Source organism: Plectropomus leopardus, chromosome 2, assembly GCF_026936395.1.
Source record: "Plectropomus leopardus strain MGB_pleo_1.0 chromosome 2, ASM2693639v1, whole genome shotgun sequence".
NCBI classification, from domain to species: domain Eukaryota; kingdom Metazoa; phylum Chordata; class Actinopteri; order Perciformes; family Serranidae; genus Plectropomus; species Plectropomus leopardus.
Window position 1 is genome coordinate 11,801,263 of NC_142177.1, and position 23,050 is coordinate 11,824,312.

Consider the following 23,050-nt stretch of genomic DNA (forward strand, 5'->3'; position numbering starts at 1 on the left):
AAACAAAACAAAGGAACACTGATACCATTCCCTTCAATACTCAGCATCAGGATTACATTTTAATTAATGCATACCTGTTTAGTGTGTTACATAAGCTCAACATGGTTTCCCACTAACATTTAAACACACAACACTGAGTACATGCTTCAGATGTACACCTCATTATACCCAAAACACCGTGATGGCACGAGGACATGGGAGCATTAAGTCAGTAGTAAAGCCTACAGGGGTAAAGCCACTAAATCCTCTGGTGTGGCTACATAAAGCAGTGGGCTGGCCTCATTCCTTCACATCAAAGAGTAAAGCTCAGTAGACGGCAGGCCTGCTCCCCATTACTACAGAGAGAGTCTCAACCTCTCAGCCCTCCAAACCCCCCTCTGTTTTATAACCAACAGCCAGATTATATCAAACCAACCAGAAACTTTTCAATAAATACATATTTTTGCACCTTAATGCTGCTTTGTGTGTGTTTTTGCAGCAAATAACACACTGGATAAATAAACATAATTGGCTGTCAGCCTTAAAAGTGTTTTATGAGCCAGAGAAGCAACTATTCAGTCGCAACTATTTGCACCAGAGCTGTCAGCACAGATGAAGTCCAAAGAAACACAGCAGCTCTGACAGACTCTGTGAGACTGATGGACAGACAGCTCACCTTATCTACAGAATGAATAGAAAGACACTGACAACTCTAAACACTGAGATTTCAAAAGCTCCATCCCACACACACAAGCATGCACCCAGAGTAAACTGTCAATACAGCAAATTGTTCCATACAGTAACTGGTGTATACAAACTACAGATTTACAGTTTAAAATACCATAAAGCCACACGTACATAATGGAGTATTGCGCAAACCCCATACACACACAAACACACGCCATCAAAGATAAGGACACACACAAGCATCTTTGGAATCGGGCAAAATGTCACTTCAGCTTTATCAGTCCCTGTCTGACTCAGGCTATCTACATTGCTCCTGTCTGTCCTATCGCACAACATGTCAAACCTCTCTTATCTGCCCGTCCTCCTCCCCCCTCTGTCTCCCTACCTGTTTGCTGCTCCACCGCATTTTTCTCTCTGTCTGCCTTGTTTCAAGTCTGTCCCTGATTTTCCCCTGTGTGGCAGTGCTACTGTGTGAGGCTACGATGCCAAGTGAAGTCCTGACTACCGCCACTGTGCCCTGCTGCTGCCCTGCTGCTGCCCCGCTGCTGCCCGCTTTCCTGCTCTGCAACATGTGAGTGGATTAACAGAGGTGCCACACCCCCCTTTCTTTTTGGGACCCCCCTTAACCAACATCTTTTCCCTCTTACACCAATCCCCTCGATAAGATCTGTTTAGCGCTTTGTCTTTGTAGTTTGTTGCCTTTCAACCGGAAATGAGATTTTACTACACTTATTATTTCATTACCACAGACTGAACAGTGGTCCAGTTTGAGAAAAAGACAGTATGTAGAGAGACGGAGCGGATTCTGTGTTCAATGACCAATGAGTCAAACAACAAAACCCAGTTTAAAGATGACCTCTGCACAATTTTCCTAAAAAAGCAATGTATAGATATATACAGACGTTCTCTCAATCATCACTTCTGATCCACCAGAAGTGTGTGGTGGTGTATTCTTGGGACGTTTATGGGCATGTACCTCCACAGTGCTCAGGTGAGGTTGGGGCTTTATATAAAGGTAGCCACCAAATGCCAGGCCGTAACTGGCAGGCATTCAAGAGTAACACAACACCGAAAAATGCAAATGCAGTAAGGAAAAACAACAAACAAGGTTGAAACTGAGTTTGGCTGTTACTTTTGGTTTTTGCTGGCGAGCATGCACATAAACAGTAACTGACAATTCTGCATAATACACCTTTGTTTTTTAGTTCCTGTCAAAATACTTTCATGATTAAAAGCACTGACTACATTAACACACTATCCTGAAACAATAATTCACTAATAAATGAAATAAATAATTAGTATATACACATAAAAATGAATTATTTCAGAAATTCAAAGTCATTTATTGGTAAAAATGCCAAACATTTGAATGTTTGTTTTCTTTTTTTTTTACACAATGAGCTTTGATAAATTGCTCACAGTTCTGAAACAGAAAATATTCTAATATACTCAAAACTTTTCCCTGGCTGCTCTCAGTGTCATCTGTAACATCTTTTACCATTCATTGTCTATTGAGAAGCTCCAGACTTTATACTTCATGACATCACAAATTAGATTCTTATCACTCTTGTTTTTGGACTTAGGAGAGCTATTTCATGTATACTAATAATTTTTGACTGTTTTCGACCATAGGAATAATGTGTATACATTTTGAAAATGAGGGTAGTTACCCTGTAATTAATGATGAAAACAATCATTTGTTGCAGCCCTACTGACCTTAAGAACCTCGACGGGGACCTGCATGCTTTGGTAATGCTGTGGGGTGCTGATGGCCGGGGTGGGTGCAGGTGGCCCAGCCATGCGATGCTGCATGTATTGCAGGGCTGCATTCTGCTGCTGATGCTGCTGGATCTGCTGCCTCTCACGCTGCTCCTCTTGCTGCAGCTGGTCTCGCATTAGCTGGACACACACACACACACACACACACACACGAACACACACACACACAAGAATGCACATTAAAGCATTGTGACCTATAAACTGATGAGTGATGCTGCTTTTGGCTTTTCTCTGCTCCTCCCTTTGTTTAGAGTGGACACGAAGAGCTGTTCGGAGAGCACAGCTGGTGACTCACCCATCTATTAAATCACCCTGTATGAAAAGTATGTACAGTAAATGTATTCAAATATGCTAAGGCCGAATAGCACGGCCAAATTTATCAGTGGTTGCTGCACGTAAACGCCCTTCAAATAAATGGCACAACCACAAAGCTTTGACATTGACCAGAATATCTTCTTCTCCGGTGTCAAAGATTGTATGCACTGCATATAGGATGGTGGAAATTGGCTGACTTGTACCTGCATCCGCAGCCCGATGCGTGAGGCCATTGCTGGGGGGCGAGGGGGCAGGGGAGGGCGAGCCGACGTCAATGCACCGCAGTCCAGCCCGAGAGGTAGAGGAAGCTGTGGAGGGAAAAGGAAGGGAGAAAAAAGTGAGGAAGGAAGGGGAAAAACAGGGTGAAAACGAAGGTATCAAAGGTCTGCTGTGGTTCCTAAACAGGACGAGTTTCTGACAAGAGTAGATGCTGTGTCAATACATCAACTGACATACTGTCTTTGTAGAGGAGCTGGATTCAGTGTGTAACTGTTAATGAGTGAGGAGAGATGTGAGAGATGAAGGGGAAGCGTGCAATGTTGTGGTACACTTTTTTATGTTAACTGAGCCGTTGCTTTGTGGTTGGGTGCTCTTTACATTGTTCTCTTTACATTATCTTATGTGTCAGTTTTGCCTGTTTGTTTAACAGTGAAAATGATCCTCAACTGTCATTCAAGCATCCTCTTCCTTTTTTAAAGATTATCGCAAAAGATAACCTAAGTTAACTATCACACTACCATGTCCTTTCAAGCTAGACTAAATACACCCTGGACCTATCGTTGTCTTAAAGTGATTCTCATTTAACTCCGGGTGAGACAGCAAACAAACACATTCTCAAAGCTGTTTCCAAAATCTCTCAACTGCTCTCTTTACAGCAACCTGTAAACTCTGGGACCTTGCACTTTTCCACTGGTGCCACTCCACTGGTATGCATGAAACCTTTATGTTTGACGCTAGACCACCTGATCAATCACCTGTCTGCCACTGACATGTACTCCATGTTCCTACTGAATCAAAGGCACCCAGTCAACTTTTAACAATCTCTCCAAAGACAGGTTGTCAGATCCCTTATCCTGTTTACCTTTGCCACTACATATGCCTGTAAGAATTTCGTTTTTGTTTCTATGAGGCCAAAAATAACTCCCTATAGAATAAATCAGTCTGTTTAAAGGATGTACAGCATACTCATGTGATGTCTGTTTTGTCTGTCAATGAAAAAGTCTTTTCGTGTCTGAATGTCACTATTGTTTGCAATGTTTCAGCACATTATTCAGCAACAAACTTGTTTTTATTCACCAAAATAAGCCAAGCATCTAGAATGTATTGTCTTTAAAAGCAATTTAGAACGCTGTCTATATAAAATACAGTGTACTTTTTTTTGTACAACAATACCAAATCAAAGATTACATATACAGCTTGTTACTTTGTCAGTGTGAGTTATATTTAAAGGGTAACTGGTATTTTTCATCCTGGACCATGTTTTACCATGTTTCTGCATCTAAGCAACTCCTCCTAATAAAGACAATTGAAAATTGCTCCACAACGAGCAGTGTTGAAACAGGCTGTGATGTAATCCCTAAGGGCAACTGAGCACTTTCAATTTACATCCACTGAAAGCCACTGACGGGCTCAGATTATTCTGATAACATTATAGAAGGATTCGTAGAGGGATAGGCCTCTTTGTCAGTGTAAGATCTTTTTTGCTAACCAGAAACCCCTAAAAAGTCACTACTGTCAAACTCACCAGACTCCATTTAAATAGACGGAAATGTTTTAATCATAAAGCACACTTGAAAACTCAAAAAAGCCATCTGTGTGCATCTCTCCACTTTTCCAAAAATAACCAACTCTGGTTTGGTGAAAATAAACCCTTAAATCACTGGGTTAGATGTTAAAACATGCTAACTCTATACATGCTTAAATTACAGTTTATTTAAATAAAAACTGGTGTGTTGGGCAATGGTGAGTTGGGGCAATCTCTGGTTAAATAACAAGAGTTCCTCTTCAGCAAAAACACTGACCTTTTTAGGGATCCTGTCCATAAGATGTCAGAAACTTAAAATAACAATCTGAGCCTGTCAGTGGAAAAAAACAAACACTTGTACCTGATGTAAATTGACGGAGCTCAATAGCATGGATTACATTGTAGAGCTGTCCAATAAAGCTTGCTACTGAGCTTTATTGGTCAAGGATTTTTCAATACTGGACCAATTTCAAACATTGTTGTTCCCATTAGTCACTTAGACACAAAAACATGAGAAAGTGATGTCCAAGTTGAAAAATATGAAGTTACTGTTTCAGATCTATTCCAGAAATCATTCAACTTAGTTTCCATTGGTCATAAATAAATCACAGCAACAGAGATACAAGATGCGATTTAATTATAACAAAGTACACCAGATAGTATGCAAAGCAAAACAAAGCACATCTCCAGGATAACGTCTCTACACTCTGTAAGTCTGAAGTTTCATATTTATTCTGATGTTTGCAAGAAAGTATTGGGACGAAGATAAGTGAACAGGAACACTCTCAGCCTCCCCACAACTCTGTTCCTCCAAAGAAAGGGTGAATTGTGAGGTACTTCCTTGAAAATGGTGTAGAGGTCATGTGGGAGTCATATGGCCTTGTTGTTTTTGGGTGATCATGTGAGCAGGGACGATGGGGAACACCTAGAACACCCCCTTGGCTTCTCTCTCACACATACACACTCACAAACATGAATACATGCACACACTCATTGGGGAGTCCCAAGACTGATAGTTCCCCTTCTGCAATGACTTGTGTTCATCCCCTAAATGACTAAGCTCGTCTGGACTCACAAAGTTGTAAGAGAGGTGTTTCTACTGTATTTTAATGTCTCTGCTGATGGTAGTGTGTTGTGAGACAACTAGATACAGACAAGCAGCAACAAGGACATCTGGGTCTCAGCAACCAATCAGAATCCGATTCCTCCAGTCTCTCATCAGAAACACTGTCTGTATATGGTCATAAAGAGAGAAAGACACAGAGAGAAAGACAGACAGAGAGAGAAAAGCTCATTGTGCGTGAGGTACAATAAGAAGGGCAGCTCCTATTGAGGACTGAAGCCGCCTGTTGTCCGAAGTGTACATTTCAGCACCCGAGGGGGCACACACTGCCCGCTTTGTGCCCATTGGATGGCCCACATGAAAAACACACACCCATGCAGAGTTGCACATTGAAACACAAACATTCCAATACAAACATGACCAGAACTTGGACCTGAGTACCGAACGGCTCTCCACCAGCAGCTACCCAATGTCAAAAAAAGCTAAAATACTCTATAAACAAAAAGTTCTTAAGTAGAGACACACAAATCACTGCACAGGTTTTCTGCGGCTTTAAAGAGATGCCCCTGTTGAGCAGTTGTCTCTTTCAAGGTGCTTACTTACACTGACAAACAAACAAAGTGTGTTCGCACATATACACACAGCATTGGAATGCTACTCAGTTTACTAATAGATTGTGCCAAATGGGGTGATTACATCTCCAAACTCAATCGGCAAGGTAGGAATACCAGCCAGAGGAGGACATGCACTGTGTTGAGGGTCAAAAGATAGACCTGTATGAAGTACAGACTGCAAAGCTCCTTGAGGCAAATTTGTGATTTTGACAAAAACACAAATTTTATACTCATAAATAAAAATAAGACTGACTTCCACCAAAGAGTCATATTATGTTCCACCATATGGCGCAATAACTTACTTCCTGTAGCTTTATGCATGCCGAACCTACAGCCATAAAGTGCTATTACTGTGCATGCTATTTCAACTGTCCTGCACTGTAGGTTTTCAGCTTAAAGGGGACCTACTATGCTTCTCCTTCTTTTTTGTCTTATATATAATTATGCCATGACTGACGCTCATATTAAACATGGCCAGAATTTCAAATAGTGATATAAAGATAAATGTAAAAAAGATCAAAAGCTTCTTCAGATTGCTCTGATTACTCTTTCCAATTTTAATTTTCTACTTTTGAGACAGATGACATCAGTTTGTGATGGATTTCTTAATATGTTACTCCATTCCAGACAGGCTACTAAAAGTGTTTATAATAATACATAGCCTACACTGCTACATGTAGCTAGATGCTAACAACAGGGAAACCAGTAATGTTGGTTGCCGATATTGTAAATGTCCTTGTGATTTTGGTTTATATTCCTGCTGGAACTTGTCCGGTTGTTCAGATTTTGCTTTAGAAGCTATAATTGTTAATTTTTCATGGTAGAAAGTGGCATTGTAGTCTGTTATAGTCATGCCACTGACTGCACTGACAGTGCAGAAACACTGAGAGTGCAGTGACCAATCCAAGCAGTCTGGGCTATTTCGGTAGGGGGCCTTAAAAAGACAGGTGCTGAAATGTGATCTCAGACAGAAGTTGAAAACAGGTGCTACAGCAGTATGAGGGAAATAAAGTGTTTTTTGAACATTTAAGCATGTAAACATGTTCTAGTAGAAACCCAAAATAAAAGTAAGAACCACAAAATTTGCATAATAGGTCCTCTTTAAGGTGGGATGCAGATGTTTTAATGCTTCTTCATCTTATCCAAAGCTACTACTCTGCAATACAGTTGCGACAGGGCTGCTGTTGTTATTTGCTGTTTGTAGGGGAATGCGCCAGCAGTATGTGGCACTGGCACAGTCTGGCTCTCAGATGAAGATTTAAATCTTTCATGTATGAGTAGGAAGTTTGTATGCAAATAAATATAACAGTAAATTCACTGAGCAATATTCATTTCAAACTGCTATTTGAAATCCCCCAGCTGCGCAAACTGCTTACAAACTGACACACGTGTAATTAAATGTTCACGTAAGATTACCTAACTTTCCAACGTATGTGAAGCTATACGCAGCTATATGTGTATCATATAGCCTCAAAGTGTGACTAAGCCATGACCCATAATCCATCTTTTAACACATGCATAAACACACTGATAGATATCACTTCCTGATATCATATGGTGACACACTGCTACCGAGCAGCATGAGCTCCCACATGGGCCTTCCCATTGCCTGGCATCCACTGGGATAAGCAGGCAGCTGTGACGCAGTAAGAGCACACAGCGGCCATTGTGCGTCCAACGCTGTGATGTCACAGGCCCTTAACTTCAAACACTGACAGCCAGTGGGAGGATGTAGAGCGGAGGAAGCCCAGGTCAGAGGTCAACTCTGGATTGTGCCACAGATTAGTCACAAACATACATGCCAACAATTAGCACACAACTGAAAACACTGAACACATTAAACATGCTGTGCACAGCTTCAGTTCTTTCCTATGCATACATATGCATGCAAAGTGTAATGCATACACATTCATAGACACAAACACACAAGTACACACACACTTGGGGGCAGTGTGGGGCCATGGCACCTGTGCTGGGAGACATGGTGTAAATTTGTGGAGTGTGTATTTTTAGAACTGACTGTGCTATGCCAAGAAAGGCTTTTTCAACAGCCAACACTGAGCAGTTGAATGTGGGATGTGGACACACACACATACACTCAGATGCTCTCTGACAACAAAGCATGTGTGCATTCACACGTATGCAGCCACAGCTGCTTCACACATTTCAAATTTTATTTCTGTTGAGTAAAAGTATAAAGAAATTCCTCAAAGTCAGCTTGTACATCTCTTAAATATGTCTGTTAGAAACACATTAAAAAATATTATTCAGGAACTAACGTCAGTATAACCGATGATAATCACTTTTGTTGCTTAGTACCAGGTTATCAAACCCTTAGTCAAACTTCCCGTTAATATTACAAAGGTTTTAAATGTGACACTGCACTGTGCACTTCACCAGCCTTTCCATCACCACACATGCGCATTCACACAAACACACACACACCCTTTTCGCATTAAGCTATCTGTCTGCCTACTCTAATGACTAAAATAACCCCCTCTGCTCTCTGTTCTCCTTTTCAGGAACACCCTGTTCCCCTGAGCCATGGTGTGTTTTTTGTTTTGTGTATGTGCGTGTGTGTGTCTCCACATGCATCTGTGCATGTGTTTTTGTGGTGAAGTTTGGGGAGGGGGGGGTGTGTGCACATGAAGGATAAGTAAGCACATGTACTACCACTCTATAGTGTCTGTCAGCTTTTGAGCAGAGTCTTTCAGAACGTGTAAACAGACCTAAAGTATCAATATTCCTAAACCACCACCACACACACTTAAAGGGTAAGGTTGGTAGGATTATGTGACATGGCTGGCATGGCAAGCATGGGGTCCTTACCCCTTCCTCTTTAGTCTCACACACACACAAACAGCTGTATCCCTTAGCGACAGAACACACCGAACTATTCGGACATGCAGACGGACAGACTGGCAGATGGATGAACAGTTGGCTCATTTTCAAACACTTAGGAGTGGTATTCTGTTGCGGCTTGAGATATAAAAATATTCCTGTTACCACCTCACATCTGTACTAATTACAACACATACTAGGGATTTAGTTACAGCATACAGGTGTTGTGTACGCATGATGAGGTCACTAGGCTCTCATTTCTATTTAAATCAGGATTGCCTGCTGTGTTAATCCAGAGTAGCTCCACAGTCACTGAATGCAAAGATGTGTATATATAATACAGAATTGAATTTGTGCACAGAGACAGACACATATAGACACCTGCAGTTACCTGTTTGAGAAGAAAAAGAGTTCACAAAGGGGGAATACACTCTGCGTATGCTGCTGACTACATGTCTGGATGCTGGAGCAAGTGGATGGCAATCTGCAGGGGGGAAGTCACAGGGCAGGAAGAGATGACAAATTGATGGAGGTGTGAAATGAGAAAGATATAAACAAAAACAGACATAAACAAAGAAAAGAAACAAGAAAGCAAAATATGGCTGGTTACACAACTGCAAAATGGACAGACTGAATGAAAAACTGTAACATAAACTATGACTGTGACTGGAGTGTGGAAGGAGGCAGTGGAGTGTTCAATAAGGGGGAAGCAGCAGGTGTGCAACACATACTGAGCTTCAGAGATGAGCAGAATTTCCACGGCGGAAGCGATGGAAGCAACAGACCATGGTAAGTAGTGAGTATAAATACACACTACATGGTGTGAAGAGAGGATATTTTCAATTGATTTAAGGCTTCATCATGTAATTCTGTTGCAGGGGACATCTTTGATTCACTTGATTAGTTCATTTTTGTCGTACAGCAAATTGTTGGAGCATCCATTTTGCAGCCATTATGGTGTCAAATTTGCTATGAGAGGTTTTGGCTCTCTCCTATCTGGTTTCTAGCCATTTTAACCTGTCCATTTTTCAAATGAGTAGAGTTTGAGTAGAGTTTCTATAAGACAAAGATTAACTGATGTGTGTGCTCACGTAAAACATTCAAAACGCTGCTTCCTCTTCCTTTTGTTATACGTTTTAAGTTGAGGGTGGGATGCATAGAATAGTGAATAGAAGGTTGTGTGTAATTACAGGCCTAAAGTGCCCACAGCATATAATTTCTGCTCAGTAACCAACTTTCTGAAGGTCATCTGCATGAATCACCACAACTCACTGACATTGTGTGTGAATCACAATGCCTGTCACCTTGTAAACACAGTCTATTAATAGCTGACCAAGAGAGACCCTTGTCCAGGGTGAGTCTGTCAACTCAGTCCTGCCTCGCTCAGGTCACTCGGCTTCACAGATCACAGAGAAGAGAGGGATGTGAAAGTAGCAAAAACAATAGCTTATTGGTGTAGACGCACATTTGGACATGTCTGATCAAATTACAGCACGATAAAAATGCAGGAAAAACAATAGACCAGCACCATCAATTATAACCGCAATGCATCACTTCCCCTTTCCTTCCATCAGTTTTCACAACTCCTGCTTTAAGTCAGTGGTGAAGCAACTTCCTTTGCAGGAAACCCAGGGAAAGAACTAAAGATGTTTGACATGCCACAGACAAATCTTTGCTTTCAGTGTTGTGATATTGAAATTAAAGAGGTAAACCGAAGGAAATGTTGATCAGTCCTAAGTCAGTGAGGCTATGCTCAGTGCAGGACATGTGGTACGCACACAAGTCACATATAGAATATGTAGTAACAGAAACGAAGCACATGGGCGTCAACACTCAGAGCATCGGATATACTTTAAGTCACCGTGTTGTGGTGCAGGTGTAGTGCTTGTAAGTTAAGCTTTAGGATAGCAGCACTCCAATCACAAACACATTCCTCAACACTTAGTTAGCATCAGAGAACTGTTGTATTTCATGTCATAACTTTTATAATCTCCCCACCAGACTGCTACACAATCAGTATTATCACTGACATTCTGCCTCAACTTAGCAGCATATAACAAACAATGGTTACATTGCTTGAACAATACAGTGATGAGTGGAGGTGCGTAGATCCTATATCTGACCAAAATTCAATATGTAAATCAGTTAACTGTCAACGGCAACTCAACCAATGTTGTCTGTTGCTGCTGCGCATCTATTCAACATTAAAAGAATTTGTTCAGTTTCATTTCTGATTTGACAGCATATCAGTCTGATGGAAGTCAGATTGACTGCACCGTATCTTACAGCCAGGCAGTGAGAAATACTAATAGCATGTGTATAAACTGGCGACCTGTCCAGGGTGTACCCCGCCTTCTGCCCGATGACACCTGGGATTGGCTCCAGCCCCCGCGACCCTTACGAGGACAAGCAGTTACAGAAAATGACCGACTGACATAAACTTTGATCCTTACCAGCAACTCTTCAGCTATCCCAAAGACAACATACTGTATCCAGGAGAGATCTGCTCCTCCACGTGTTAATGCACACACTCCCTGACAGAGACAGACACTTGTTTGCTGGCTGGGCCTGACCAACTAGTGCATTCATATGCCGGTTGACTGGTTGTCAGCACTCCTCCCTCCTCCTGCCGAGCTACAATAAGCCAAGTGACAGTCACTATTAGTCACCTTCCTCCCTCTCTCTAATCACAGCTCAGCTTCCTATTCCTTCTCCTCCTTCTCCTTCTCCTCCTCCCACTCTCCTCCTCTTCCCCTAAATTGGCCTGAATGCCGTAGTCTGGGGAAACAACAACGAGAGCCCTGTGTCTGGTTAACTCATCTCCCTCTCTCGTTCTCCCCTTTCTCACTCTAATGTGGAACTCCTCCTTCAGTCCAGCCTCCTGCCTAAAGCTGTGCGCAGCATTTGCATACAGTAACACCTACACATGTGCGTGCATAAACACCACTACACCCTGGAAGCAATTCCTTATTTTGACTGCCAGGTCATTGTGTATGTGTTTTTCTGAATTTTAGGGCAGTGAATCAGCATTATTTACTTCTTCAGCTGTACTCCTACACACTGTTACCCTACCCTACACACACATACACACACCTGCATGCTTAGATGGCAAAATGACTAAACAGATAAGTCTATACACAATTCTGAGGATATTGTCTTTGTCAAAGATAAACTGTTTCCGTTCACACATTTATGCCTTATCATAATAGAAAGAAACGTTCCATAGAAATACATATGTTATCATTTACCGAAAGTTATGGTCATTGTATTGTAAAGGGATTATTCACTGGGTGTAGGAATAATAAAGAATGCTCCTGGAAATAAAAACAGGTGAAGCGACCACAGAGCACTGAATCCCAGCAGATAGCTTGTAACTGACGCAAAAGAATCTTAATAGTTTTTTTAGGTTTAGTTTTTTAGGAATAGTTTTTTTTATTGTGACATGACGGAGGTGACTGCACAATAAACTGCTTTCCAAAAAAACACATTTTTCTTACTTACACTATTAAAATAATATAGAATCTGGGGCACCAAGTGGCTCACCCGGTAGAGCAGGTGCCCCATGTGAAAAGGCTATGTCCCTGCCATGGTGGCCGTGGGTTTGAGTCCAACTGCAAAAGCTTAAAAAAAGCCCCAAAAATAATCTTTAAAAAAAAAACAAATAATAATAATATAGAATCTTTATACATTACTACATGTAATGTTATGAATCCAAGGCTACCAGTGGAGAAAAAAAGTCTCACTTACAGGTTAATTTGTCTGTGTGCACTATAGGACAAGAGCATCCCAGTGACCTGTATATGTATATCTGTGAGAGTATACCTGTGCACACCACCCACCTACAAACACACACACACACACATACACACAGTCACATCTGTTTGCAGATAACCTCTGATTCAAAAGTGGGTCATTTCCATATGACTGTGAGTCTGCATCTTTTTCACGATCGCTGATAAAAAAAATGTAAACTCTCCTGTCAGTGCCATACAAACTGAAGTTAACTGTTTTTATTGTGACAGACAAATGAGATGATTGACGTACAACTTCTAAAAATGTACTGCAAGATTTGTTTACAAGAAACAGTAGTCATGTCATGAATCACTCTTGCCTCCTTTCTCTCCCCTCCTCTTTTCTGCTACACCCATTTGTATGACAGCACAAGCAAAAATGCATACACACAGATTAGTATCAACATTCTCGACATTCTCAATCAAATAGATAAACACAAACACATCCCTCCAACAACGGAACAAATCAAAGACACAACTGAAGGTGGATTGATGACTACTTGCTGACGGGACCATTAAATGAGCCTCCTGGTGGTGAGATCATGCATAATAGTAGCTTATTTAGAAAGAAACATTTCATAGACAAACGTGGGTTATCATTCACTGAAAGTCATGGTCAGTGTATTAATAAGAGATTATTCATTGGGCGTAGGAATAATAAAGAATGCTACTGGAAAATAAAAACAGGTGAAGCAACCACAGGGCACTGAATCACAGCAGATAACTTGCAACTGACGCAAACGGATCTTAACACATTTCTAAGACATAACTGATTTGTTGTGACATGATGCAGGTGATTGCACACGAAACTGCTTTTCGGAACATTTGCTACAGTGCAGCACACATCTTTCCAACATACACTTTAAAAATAATATAGAATCTGGGGCGCCCAGATTCTGATTCTTTCTGTTTCCAAGGAATGTTTCTTGCTATTATGGAAACTGTGTACATGGACAGGTTTGAAATAAAGGGGATATTTGTTTTCTAATGCTTATTGTCTCTTTATTAAGTGACAAAAGTCTGACTTTTACTGTTTTTAAGCCCAAAGCCTGTACCTATCACTAATGTCATTCCTCCTCGTTAGACCTCACTGTAAGCTCAACTCATTAGACTAGAATGCAGAGGGACCCACTTTAAAATCAATGGACAAATCAATCTGCATCTGCCGCAGGTTGTAACACATAGTATGTGCGAACATACTGTGAAGGCCACATGCAGGATGCCGATTACATGCAGCTGCTTGTTTGATGGATCCTCTGTGCAAAATGCATGTTAATAAACTGGTGTTTTTCAGACCTTTCTTTCATCCCTGTACAGTAAGCAACCCAGATATTAGTACTCCTTCATCCATACTCTCTTATATCATCCTCTATCCCTGAATGCAGAAATACAAACACTGGTATCAAAGTGCCACTCAGCTAGTTGCGCCTATCACAACAGAGGAGAACACTGGCCAGCATGGTTCAGCAGTACCCGGCTGACAAGCATCCCTTGTTTGTACACAAAGCATTCAACAGTGGGCCAGCTCCAGTTCTCATAGTGCCCGCAGTGTATTTACTGGGTTATTTTGGTCCGGGGGCAGGACCCCTCCAGGCCCTCAGCTTATTGGCCGGGAAAGCTACGTTCCTGTCAAATCTGGCCAATTGTAAGGCGTATGTGTAGGAGGGCAAATCATTGACCAAGACAGCCTTGTACTCTTCTGACAATGGCTAATGGAGGAGGCAGGACCCAAACACACACATGCACACATACATACATATGTCCACATACACAAACACACCACCTAAGACCCTCCTCTACATGTCCACTGGACAAGTTTCCCTTCGTTTACTCTATAGGTCACCATGGCTGCGAAGAGCCTGCAAACAAATACTACGTATACAGACAATCTTTGTAGCTCCATGGAATGTGTTGGACGACGGATGATATGTCTGAATGAGGTTTAACCCAGCTTTGCTAACCTAGGGCTATCTCTCTGTAAAGTAGGACAAACAACTATGTCAATAAACCAGAAAAGTTATAACCAGGGTCACACGCGATGGGTCAACAATTTAACCACTGATTTATGGATTTGCACATAAAATGTTTTACTTACATGATCTATATCTATATCAGATAAATACCATATTTATCCATTATAGATACTGCTATATGACACTGCTGACGCTGAGTTAAATAATCAAAGATGGATACCATTTTTGTAATGGCTTCACACTGGAATGGAAATATTGTAAACATATTGCACATCATTTTAGAAACATTATCCTATGCATCGAATATCTGGTATCTTCAATTTTCAATTAATGTTCTATAAGTTTAATAAAACCTTGGCCATAAAATAACCATGATTTGAGAAAAAAAAGAAAAAAAAAACTTCCTCATACTAGTACTACATCATATGACCTGGGGTGACCTCAAGTTTGTGGTTACATCATACATATCACCTGACATTCCTGATAATATTACCAAAATGAAAGAAATATTATTTATTTTCTTAATTTAATTCCATTGATTTTTGAATTTCTAGAATAGAGTGTATAATGCAGACTGACCAGACAGCTTAGTCTTGGCAAGGTGCTGTAAACATCTGTAAATGTAGAAAAGATTTATTTATTTATTTTAAATGTATGCAGTGTTTCACTTTATTCTGAGCTTTGGGTCTGTCATACCTTCATTGACTTCTTGGCTTCACTTTTCAGAGTTGACTGTACCTTCATGAATTGGAAAACTTTGCACAATATTTTGATTTTCAAATCAAAAAATACACTAGGATCACAAGTTAATGTTATATGACTTGGATGTCCCAATAAAATGGACTAAGCCACTGAGTGTTTTTAGAGTAACCTTTTTCTATTTGGAGAATAGTAATTAACTATCATAGGAGAAGAATAAGAATTCTTTATTGTCACATGTACATTGTACAGTGAATTTTGTCCTCTATAATGGGATCTATAAGTGAGTATTAGAGAGAGAGCAGTGCAATAACCAGCAAACCAGCTACACAGCATTTCTTTTTGCATGGGTGAGAGTCACCATGTACGGTGAGTTGGAATGGAAGGCATTTGGGAGATGAGTCGTCAGATAAGGCACACACACACACACACACACACACATATAAATTAATTTCACTTCCACCGTCACACACCAAAACCTGTTTCTCACAAAACTTCAACTCCCCCATCACTCTCACTGCCCCTCTTTCTCTCCCTCTTTTTCCTATTTTAATCCTTAATGCACAGACAAACTGAAAACTAATTACCATCAGTATGAAGAATGTGACTGCCTTTGAGCCCTTTAGACTTTTGAGAGACAGAGAGAAAGGACTGCAGAGATAGAGCGAATGCAGGAAAGGTAAAAAAAAAAAAAAGGACAGAAACAATAGAAAATACAGGAGGGGTTCAAGGAGGGGTCAAGAGGACGATAATCAATAAGATAAGTTTACAAGAAAACTTCCTATGTGCTGTGTGTTTGTGTGCCAGATCAGCTTCCATTTCTTGTCCTCTGACCAAATATGGGGACAGTTTTTGATTAAGCAATGCAGACAAAGGAATGCCTTGTCTCTATACAGACACAAACACAACCTTATACAGGAGATCACTCATTTTCCACTACAGATGATTCGGCCATGGACTATGGCTAACACTAACAAAGAGGGGGAAGAGATTGTCCAATAAAAAATGTCAATAAACTCGGGCAGAGTACAGTGCTGCTACTAAAATTGCTGAGCTTTATAGCGTTACTAATCCCAGCAGATAACAGCCCTTTTAAAGTGAGAAGAGCGCCTGCTGTCGACTGAAGAAGATGGAGCATCCCTTCAGTTCTTCAGTAGAGCAGTGATATTACACAGGCTTGAATAAGAGATGATCTCCATTAAAGATGTTTTCACTACTCATATAATATCAGCATAAACAGAGAAAGTTGGAAGTTAAATAAAGTTGGGCTCTAAAAATATGATTAAATCTATACATGCTTTGGTTACATTATGAAAGGTTGATGAGGTGAAAACCTTTCTATGAAATAAAATTAGTTAATGTAAACGGTCTAATACATCTACCAAGTGTGAGGCTGATGGGATAAATGGTTGTCGGAAAAATCAAAGGACAGACATACAGACCGACCGACAGACTTTTTTCATTTTAGTTAAAAGTAAACTGAGCAATTAAAAATCTTGCAATCACACACTAAAACCTTGTATTTCATTCTGATGTGAAAGCAAAGTGTCATCAGCATAACTGCAAGGAAATAACTGCATTTCTTAATTATCGAGAGGAAACATGTAGAGCAATGAGACCTACAATGTGTGAGCTCAAAGGAGTTACCGACAAAGGCTAATATAGACATTTTCCATCTTAACCTAAAAGGTTGATTTAGAAGGTGAGAACATGTACAAGAGCACTCACATTAATCCCAACCATGTGCATGTCAGTGAATTGTGGTTTCCAAATCAAAGGCAGACGTGACATCGGACTTGAGTATATTTGCGCAGTCATGTCGTTACTCATCAGTGGGTCATTAAACATCCCCATTCATAAACCAGACTGAAATTGATTTCCAAAAATATGTTGAGAAAAACAGCCTTCCTGCTTTTATTGCCAAACAACTGGAAAGAATACTGCATAATGGAAAACCTGTTTGAGGAGCCCAGAGGGCATGTTATTATGGAGCGCAGACTTCATATGAGAGTTTCTAGTAGCTAAGAAATAATTTTCAGTTGCAAAAGACTTTTAACATCAACGCCGACTGTTGAAACAGAAAGTTTTGTGTGTGTGTGTGTCTGTGGTGGTGGTGGGGGGTATAAGCAGACAAAACAGCCATCTCATTGTCACTGTTAATATGAGCTTCATCTACCGTAACATATTTCACAATACACATCAATAGACAGGATTTCTTGGAAGAAGTGAAACTGCAAGATAAACATGTGAGGTTGCCTCATATCATTAGATTGTGCTTGTTTCGAGGAAAAGCTTTTAAGACAATTACACTGAAATTTAACAAAATGTCATCATCTATCTTAAGAGATAAAAAGTATAAGTCTGAAATCTGTGGTGGGCCTCTCACAGAGAGCTACAACTGCAAACTACACCCCTGCAGTTCATACCAACAAGCAAATTGTCCAAACGTACACAACAGGCCAGCTGCAGTGTGTGCTCACAGATGTAGCTGAGACATCATTCTCACAAAAAAGAGAGACTGCGCAAGACCATCACTAGTCTGTCAGTCAAAAGAGGATATGAAACAGTGGAATGGAGCTAAGATGAGGAAGTGGAGTCACACATTCAGCACATGCCCTAAAAAGCCCCACCCACACTCACCTCTGATAGATCATGGGTCATGTTGTCACATAGCACATGCCAAGCTGTCATTCCTGTGGTTTAAAAAGTCCGAGCTTTGGTTACAAACATATTCGGTAATTGGTTTTATCTTTTTTCTTTTTTTTTATTCAAAAGGGATTTCCAGAACCACCATAAAAGACACTTCCTCATTCGTGTTTTCTTGATCTAGTCAGCAGCAAAAACACTGTCTGGGTCACAGGAGATCTGTCCATATGGCGAATGGATGGAGCTGTGTTTACACACACCTGTTGCTCTTTCACTAGAGTACATCCATTGAGCCTAGTCAGTATGCCTGTGTGTGTGTGTGTGTGTGTTTGCTGCTGCCTTTGTTTGTTAGCCCCATCTCCAACACTTACAAGCGGACATGAGTCCAATGAGGCTGAAAATATGACACACACACTTTTCCATGCACACAAGATGTAAAGTTTGTGCTAATTTGTGCAATTTTGTGACAAGATGATCAGATTGTATGTCTCACACAGACATACACTTTTAAACACAAGCCAGGGATAGGGTCGCAGCCATATGCCGGTTTAAAGGGATACTGTGATATGAAAGGTGAGGATCATCACACTGTGTACATTTGCTTATCAACGATATTGAAAAAAAATGCAACTGAATTAAGGATCTCTCCTTTAGTTATTTGCAAAAAGGAGACTTTTTACACATCAATTAACAATACAATACAACTGTGTTGTCTTACAATTGTTCAACCAAAATTAATCCTTCTGGGTTTTTTTAATTCCTCCAAGGGTCACTCTGACTGATAATAATATTAATTCTGTAATACCGTGATACAAACAGACACCTCTGCAGTGAGGTTTTAGTGCTTGGAACTCCACTCTGTTTTCCTTTCTGAGCAGGTTTCCGCTGTGCTATTGGAGAGTGCAATCAGGCTGTCAGGCGTCACTGCTGCTCTACATAGTGGACGGTCACCTCTGACCTTGCTGACCTCACAGCTCAGTGTGTTTACTAACCCCTGACCCTTCATACTGTGTGCACTCCATAACCCCACTGACTCCCCTACAGTATGCACGTGTCCAATTCTTAACAGTGTGTCCAGACTGTACACACACTTGTACTGACAATGAGACAGGGCGTGAGCGCAGGTAAAGGTCTTCAAAGTCCTGCATATATTTTCCTCTAACACAATTGGTTGTTACATCCAACTTTTGTCTTATAAAGATTTTCTGATACTGTTATTGTGAAGCAGGGTTCAGATATCAACAGTCATAATCTGTGATCTCTTTGACAGGATTTTAGTTCAGAGGCCTTCTTAGGAAAATTATATAAACACGTCAAGAGGCACATGATTAAATTATAAGACTATAATTCAATTAAACTGCTTTATTGATATGTGGTAGCACTGCATTAGTGTCATCGCCCAGCTAAACTGCCAGTGGTGCTGCACAGTAGGTCTATCTTTCAGATCTGGTTACACAACTGAAATGTTTTCATTCATTCATGGATTCACAGAAATGAGAAGATGGCAGATAAAGGCGGCAGAAAACAAAGAGAGACATGCAAGGAAAATGGTAATTCAGGTTTCACCGTGTCATGATGTAACGGCTGTTTAACTAACTCGCCTGCTACAACTCTGCAACACTGTTTTGTGTAGAGATACTCCTGTAGTTAGTATGGCCCAAACACATATCAGCAACATGCTCACTAAGTGTTTCTGTGCATTAAAATACCTAAATGTTAATGCACATACACTATACTGTGTGCCCAAAAAACTGCCCTAACATATCAAAACACAGACAATTTCCTCAGAGCTGAAGCTGAACATGCCCTCCATGCATATGAATGCCCATCTGTGTGTCTCAGTAACAATGAACAACAAAGAGGTGGAAGTTCTGGTGCCCTTCAGTGTCACATTTCTGTCTGACTTTTAGATTGAAACACATCAGAAAATACTCTTGCCACCAAGAAACCTAAATTGCCATTGTGGTTGACTGACCTCAGTGTTCCTGTGTAACTTCCCTGCAAAACTCATTTTACTGGAAGTGATCGGGGCCCAGGCGGAATTATATACAACACGTTACTTATATTAAAAGGATGTTTAAATGCTGATCGTTTAAATATTGCTCTATACATAGTTGCAATTCCTTAAAATCCACCTTTCACAATCTATGTCATAAATAATAATACGCATGGTTTAATGGGGTTGCTGACCTCCAGATTTTCTATTTCTGGTAACTCGCTTTATGAGCTGTCATCACAGCATTTGGTAACACAGCATGATCACTCCAATGGTGACATTTAGAGGGAAATTTCTTCGAAATGCACTAAGAACGAAAGTAAACGCGCCATGGTCATGACCAAAACCTTGACCAAAAGATACTCCCCAGTTTGAAGCTATGAGACCCACTGAGTCCATTCTACACTGACCTTTGACCCTGATTGTGATCTGTGGAGAATGGTATGGATGATCACAGAGGCCAGGCAGAGAGGTCGAGGGGGGTCAGGGACTGGGAAGTAATGCCAAACACTTGGTTTGTGTGATGTTAAAGTGATGCACATGTTCTAGGGAGACGTGCAGGTCAGCCTACATACTTCAGACTGACCACATACACATTTATAATTGTAAATAATTTCATATGGCAAAAGTGACCAGGGAGACACCTAATGTAAAGATTTCAGGGTGGATTTCTAAATAAATATCATACTTATATTTAGCAACTTTTTGTGAAATACTTTGACCATTTTCCACAGTAAAATAACAAAATATACTTCCTTATAGAGTCACAGCTAAATCCCAAGTATGTGTCAAATATTATTGGAATAAAGCACTGACATTGCATTACTGGATAGCATCAAGCATAACAAACTGTCCCCCTCAAGCTGTACACTCTCTAATAATAAACCCCACTATGTAAATAAAGCCCACTCTGCAGAGGGCACACAGGGGGCGTAAATGGTCTGTGGTGCCTCCATTATTTTTGTGTTTGCGCCATGCAGGACTTTCAAGGAAAGCAGTTGGATATGTCCCAGAGTATTCCTCTGTACAGTTTACAGTCACAGCTTATACATGACAGCATACCCCCGGGCTGAGGTGTTGTTACTGATACCGGCCTGGCTTATAAATGGCAAGAGGGGAAGCTCTCCACTGATGACAGTAAAAGGGGAAAAGTGGTGCATTATGGTCTTCACTCAGTGGGTCTCAATGTGGTACCAGTGTCACTGACAAAAAGGCAAAGCAGATTGTAGTGCAATTTTATTGCATACTATTATGTTATTTCTATCATTATTAGAAGTATTTATTTTTGTAAAACTAATTGACAGAGAAAAAAACTAAATAAACTAAAATGGCTTCTAAACATAAGGGGTGGGAATGTTTTGAATTCATATTTTACTCTATAAAGTTTAATATGTGGTCGTAGGTGTCTACATCTCTCTGTAATTATTCTGTTAAAATTCATAGCACTATTATGAGCTGGGGAAAAATCTTCACAAATGATGAACTGTTATTGTGATGCTTGCAGCGTTTATTTTTAGGATAATGTATGACTGAGAACATGTACTTGCTAAAGTACTCTTCTACAATGTAGAAATAGCTAGCAATATAGCGATGATTTTGCAACATTTAATTGACAAGTGTAAAACTGTGTTGCCTTTAATTTTCTAAGGACAAATGTTTATTTCGGTACTTCTCGTTCTAATCTCAATAAATGGCGTAACTTTTCATTTAAATCGAGAAATACGCACTTTAAATTCATGCTCGCGGGGCTTCCAGGGGTAGTGTTGTTGTAGCAGAAGCTAAATTTCAGTGGCGGTGGTAAAATTTCACTTACCCGCTCTGAAGGTCAGACAGAACGAAGTAAAGAAGTCAGGTTCACAAAAAGTGCGTGCCCACTTCTCTCGTGCGCTCTGGTAACACCAAACCTGCCAGGCTCTGTGAGGAGAAAAAGTAGCGTTTACAGGAAGAAACGCTTTTAAGAGTTTCCAGTTTCTCTGTATTTCCACAGACTGCTTCAGCGTGCACCACCACGGGCACTTCGCAGGCTAATTTGTTTTCGTTTAGTCCGTCGAGATGTTGTCACAACTCAGAGCGTCTGCGGTCACCTGTGACCACCACCAATGGCAAAGCGCGTATGGGTTTGTGGGAAATGTAGTTTTTCCTCATATCTTCGACAGACTGGTATTTTGGGGCGATGACGTGATGCCTGTTGACTGCACAGGGACTTTTTAAGAGCTCCTCTAACTTTAGCCAAGACCAACACGACTAAAGGGAGACAAATTTATCTTTGTAGGTTTTACTGCCTTCAAAAGAGACGCTTCTCATAGTCTGTTTTAACATTCCTTGATATTTAGACGTATTTAGTTAAGTCCCAATGATGTTTTAGTGTAGTGCATCAGTGTTAGGATGTCGGGAATGTGTAGAAACCCTGTGCAGTACGATGTGATACAATAAATAAGCATTTTTAAGCTGAAATTGTTCATGCAGACTGCTTTGAAGAAGCGGCATTAGTCTGTGATTTTATGCATTGGCTTGATTGCACAGGTGTCCTTCATATGTGACACACTTTTCATCATAGGACTCACATGCTGTTGATCCATGTTTAACTCCCAAATTCACATTTCAGTTGGTTTTATGATGCAGGCCTCTTGACATTTCATGGCAGTTTTAAGTGTATCTGTGTGATTGTAAAGACCACCTTAAGTCAGGATGTTGGTCGCCCAGTTCTCTATTTGTTTTCCTTAGTGATCTGAATAAAATATTGCATGTTCACTTGTACAAGTACACTATCAGCATGAAAAGCATTCACACATGCGGAGATGCATAGTAGGGCCTTGTAACTGTTGGAGCATGCCGGTAGTACCCTGTATGACAACAAGAGGGAGGCAAAATCAAAACTAATATATGCTAAATTATGACATTTCATGGCAGAAGACTGGAGGCA

At 40.5% G+C, this 23,050-nt stretch overlaps 1 protein-coding gene across 7 annotated transcripts in view; it reads right to left on the minus strand.

Annotated features, from left to right (window-relative positions):
• tfeb (transcription factor EB) overlaps nucleotides 1-22,208 on the minus strand; it is a 34,796-nt gene extending 12,588 nt beyond the window's left edge. For 2 of the 7 annotated variants that reach the window (XM_088085187.1, XM_088085161.1), the window contains exons 1-4: nucleotides 21,941-22,207; nucleotides 9,414-9,506; nucleotides 2,964-3,068; nucleotides 2,383-2,565 (exon numbers count right to left, since the gene is read on the minus strand). In XM_088085187.1, coding sequence (XP_087941313.1) covers nucleotides 2,383-2,565; nucleotides 2,964-2,993 — 213 coding nt within the window. In that variant the 5' untranslated portion in view covers nucleotides 2,994-3,068; nucleotides 9,414-9,506; nucleotides 21,941-22,207. Of the gene's footprint in view, nucleotides 1-2,382; nucleotides 2,566-2,963; nucleotides 3,069-9,413; nucleotides 9,507-11,475; nucleotides 11,827-21,940 lie in introns of those variants that run through there. The other 5 variants (XM_088085184.1, XM_088085182.1, XM_088085168.1 and 2 more) reach the window with 5 other exon arrangements.
• Between the last annotated feature and the right edge of the window lie 842 nt (nucleotides 22,209-23,050).